The sequence below is a fragment of the Solanum stenotomum genome, chromosome 9 (genome assembly GCF_019186545.1).
Source record: "Solanum stenotomum isolate F172 chromosome 9, ASM1918654v1, whole genome shotgun sequence".
Taxonomy (NCBI): Eukaryota; Viridiplantae; Streptophyta; class Magnoliopsida; order Solanales; family Solanaceae; genus Solanum; species Solanum stenotomum.
Window position 1 is genome coordinate 13,091,041 of NC_064290.1, and position 4,048 is coordinate 13,095,088.

The 4,048-nt window shown below is 34.2% G+C and overlaps 3 protein-coding genes across 3 annotated transcripts in view; 1 reads left to right on the top strand and 2 right to left on the bottom strand.

Moving 5' to 3' along the window:
- The window catches only part of LOC125876257 (OVARIAN TUMOR DOMAIN-containing deubiquitinating enzyme 11-like), a 752,025-nt gene that overhangs the window by 734,249 nt on the left and 13,728 nt on the right, over positions 1-4,048 (bottom strand). The gene's annotated exons all lie outside the window — the stretch shown is intronic.
- The window catches only part of LOC125876254 (zinc transporter 5-like), a 624,828-nt gene that overhangs the window by 87,473 nt on the left and 533,307 nt on the right, over positions 1-4,048 (top strand). The window lies entirely within an intron of this gene.
- Positions 353-2,648, bottom strand: LOC125876232 (cytochrome P450 72A397-like). Its single transcript, XM_049557359.1, has 5 exons — positions 2,285-2,648; positions 1,985-2,205; positions 1,664-1,914; positions 1,204-1,588; positions 353-1,016 (listed from the first exon to the last, which is right to left on the bottom strand). Exons 1-5 carry the CDS (start codon positions 2,553-2,555, stop codon positions 591-593), a joined length of 1,554 nt encoding a protein of 517 aa, XP_049413316.1. The 5' UTR covers positions 2,556-2,648; the 3' UTR covers positions 353-590.

Genomic DNA, 4,048 nt, shown 5'->3' on the forward strand with positions numbered 1-4,048 from the left:
TTTTTTTTTTTGTAAATGTTTTTTGGGGGGGGGGGGGGGGGGGGGGGGGGGGGGGGGAGGGGTGGTAGGGGTTGGATGAGGTAAAAAGAATCTTAAAATTTGAAAATAATTTTTTAACTTTTTTTTTGTTTGGGAGGAGGGGGGCTGATTTAGGGGTACAAAAATTTAATATTAATTTTTTTAGATGGGAAGGATCGGATCTGGGTAAGAAAAAAATAGTTGGAGTAAAGTTTTAGAAAATATTTATCTTAATTTTTGACGAGAATAAATAGCAAGGATACTGTCGTGTGAGAAGCAAACTAATAAGCCTTGTTAAAACAAAAGAGGCGGTCGATGCCAACATAAACACTCAAAAAAACTAAATTAGTCACTTCATTAACCCATTTTGCCTCAGATTTAGCAAATAAGATTCAACACAGATTCTGTAAACAAACATTTAATTTAAGCATATCATGTAATGATGTGAACTTGAGATTGGTGTAAAAACATCAAATCCTTATAATACTCTTCTAAATTTAATGAAGAAAAGTTCACAACAATAGGAAACAGAGAATTAAGTGATTTATTGATTCATGTTATGGTGACCAATATCATGATAGCTTTCGAAGGATCATAGGAGCACCATATTGTGGTTGTAGAACAAGAGCTGGCATGGTTGGACCATGAGCATAGGAGGGGGAAAGCTCAAAGGAGTAGTTCTGTAAGATTTTAGCCAAAACAAGCTTCCCTTGAATCATGGAAACATTCATTCCAAGGCATATCCGAGAACCCCAACCAAACGGAAAGTACATCAGGTCCTTTGATGCTTTTGATACCCCTTCTGAAAACCTTTCTGGATTGAAAATTAGAGCATCTTCTCCCCATGCCTCTGTATCGCGATGGATTGTTTGTAGAGGCACTAAAAGTTGCGCACCTGCTGGGATTGTATACTCTCCAAGCTTTGTCTTTTTGTTTGTTTCTCTAACAAGAGAACCTGATGGATATAACCTCAGAACCTCGTGCAAGATCATAGTTACCTACATATATAGCACAAATTAATTAATAGATGAATCCAGAATTCAAATCACCCTTTTGTGTAGATCTAGAATTTGAAGTTTATGGGGTGGGTCGTGATTCTACTTGTTATAATTAAACATGGTTTTGACCACGATACTCAAATGTAAAAATTCCAAAGTATATGAAAACAACATAGTATCTTCTTACAATCTTTAGATGGTTGAGTTGATCAAACTTAGGCTCATCTTTTCCAATGACTTCAAGAACTTCTTTCCTGGCTTTCTCTTGCCAATCTGGATGCATAGTCAAGACAATTGCAGTCCATGTTAACAAAGTTGCAGTAGTCTCTTGACCAGCAAAATAGAAAGAGTTGCACTCTTCTATCATATCCTCTGTACTCATTCCTTTGTTCGAGTTCTTATTCCCTTGCTGTTCTTCCTGATTAGATTTCATTAGCAAACCCAACAGATCTTCATTGTGTGATTTTCCAGATTGTACCTCTTTCTCTCGTTTCTCAATTATTGCTTTTAGCGAACTACGAACTGTGTTATAGATGTACAATCTTCTCCTATTAGTTTTCGTTGGCACAAACCTATTACATACATCATCAATTGTTAAGATCCATTGCAAGGAAAACGAAGGCATTAGTTTAGTTAATTACAAGTACCTTAACCATGGGAAGACATTAATAGCAAGCTTTGCAGTGAAAATTAGTTCACATTGCTCTCTCAGAAGTGAAAATACCAACTTCCCTTCTTCAAAATTGCTACCGAAGGCTGCTTTCGATAGCATATCTCCAGTTAAATTATGAAATTCTTGAGAAATATCTAATTCACAAGAACCACCCGTTGAACCAGTTAGCTTGTCCCATCTGCTTATCATGTCATCGGTACAGTTAACAAATAGTCCCAACATCACCTGTGCAAACACCAACAATTATATATAATAATAAATCACTTAAGGCCAGAAAACTAATACTAGTAAATACCTTCAATTTTTCCATGTGGAAAGCCGGATTAAGAATTTTTCTGTGTTTGGCCCATTTTTCACCATCGTAAGTCCCCAGCCCCGTTACAAATAGCTTCAGGAAAGCACTGATGTTTGGTTTTCTGAACTCACCCGATTTGTTTGACAGTACTTCCTTAATTAACTTGGGATCCAAAATGGTTAATCGAGGTATCGGTCCTAGCCAAAACAAGTAAAGTTTCTCTGCAATAATAACCACTCCACAATCAGTGTTCAAATTAAAAAAAATGTTACAAGGATGGAAATTAGTAAGAATAATTACTGTAAGTGGTGGCCAGTTCATAGAACAATGGATTAAGTCGAGGTGTGAAATCGTGGTGCAATGGCATGGGTTTAGACTTGGCTATTTTATTCATCTCTATCATCTCCTTTAGATTTCCAAATAGAAATCTATAGGGACGCCCATATATTCCTTGCTGCCGCAGTTCATTTTCTACTGTTTTCGGACGCCACCATACAAAGTAGAGCAATTTTAGGCACCAAAAACTGAAAGGCAAACATACGGCCAAAGCAATGAAAACTGCAATACCCATGTTTGATTGCTGCCTCTCAAGTTTCTGTCTCTTGGGGTTTTGTGTTTATTATAAAGGGGTAGGATATCTCTAAAGAATCTCAATTACACACTTCTGCTTGTTTGGACGGTTTTTACCTTCCTTTAAATATAATTAATACTTATTTAAAATTTATTATTTAATTAAAAAAAAGAAAAAGCTTATTTTGTATTGGTGTGGTCGCATTGTTATTTTTTTTCATTTTATCTTTATTTACTCCATTCATTTTTAAACAATGACATATTTTCTTTTTTAGTCAGAGGAAGTATTATTTAATAATCATATTTTATTTTTTTACCCTACCTTTTTACAAGATCTTTACAATGCCCTTCTTTTCTCAAAGGTTTATCTTTAAAAAAAATTATGTGTAATATTATGTAACAAAATTGTATTTATTAAAATAATTAAATACGATATAATATAACATAATATAATACATATATTATCAAACAATATGTATCAGTAATCCAAACTGACTGGCAGCCTGATTAAGGGATTTCCTCATTTTAAGTTTAAACTCGTCAAAGCAATCACAATTTGCTTCCTTTCATCTCAAATGCTCCCTGCACATTGAAATTCACAATTAAGCTCAAATGACCATTTTTCAACCGATAATAAAATACTTAGAAAGCTCTAAAACACGCACAAAAACATATCTATTATATATATATATATACTCAAAATATAAGAACTTTCCTAGCCCTCGAATAAGCATATTAGACAACTATTATAGACAACAAGTATTCAAGATCATTCAAAGTCCCTTGTCAGGCAACTAGGAAAAAGAAATCAAACAAATAAATGCCCGAAACACACTTCATATGTTCAATCAGAGAACAATGCAACATATAAAGAATATCTTTGCATAGGGTCATGCTAATTTTTTCATTCTATATCATTTCAATTTTATCGACTGTACATAGGCAATACCATATGCTTGTTCATATTGTCACTATCCACTAATGAAAACATCTCAAATAAATATCGAGCATGACTTCTCTACTGCTTTAATATCGAATATATGGCTTACTTAGATAAAAAGTATATTCGGTAAGAACTTATTATCCGGTGCAATTTTTACATTGAAAAGATATTTAATTTGAAAATACAGGCGTTGAATACTAGGTTGGTACTTCATGTGCCAAATAGGTCTGCAAATCTATATGAATCCTTCCTAAGAGTAACACAATAGTTGTAGTGTTAGCTCCATTACATCTTCAAAGCCATCTCCGACAACTTCTCCATTTTGCATGCCGAATTTCCTCCTACGGTCTACCGTTCTACTATATTGGCTTAGCCACTTCTAACCGTTAACCTAGGCTCCACTCCATTATTCGGAAAATGAAAATCTCATCCAGGATAACATTCACGCTAAATAGTAATAATAAGAGATTTAGAACGACACCAATATTATAACAGGGTATACATAATATCTGAAACATTGATTACAATTTGATAGTGACAAAAGACAGCTA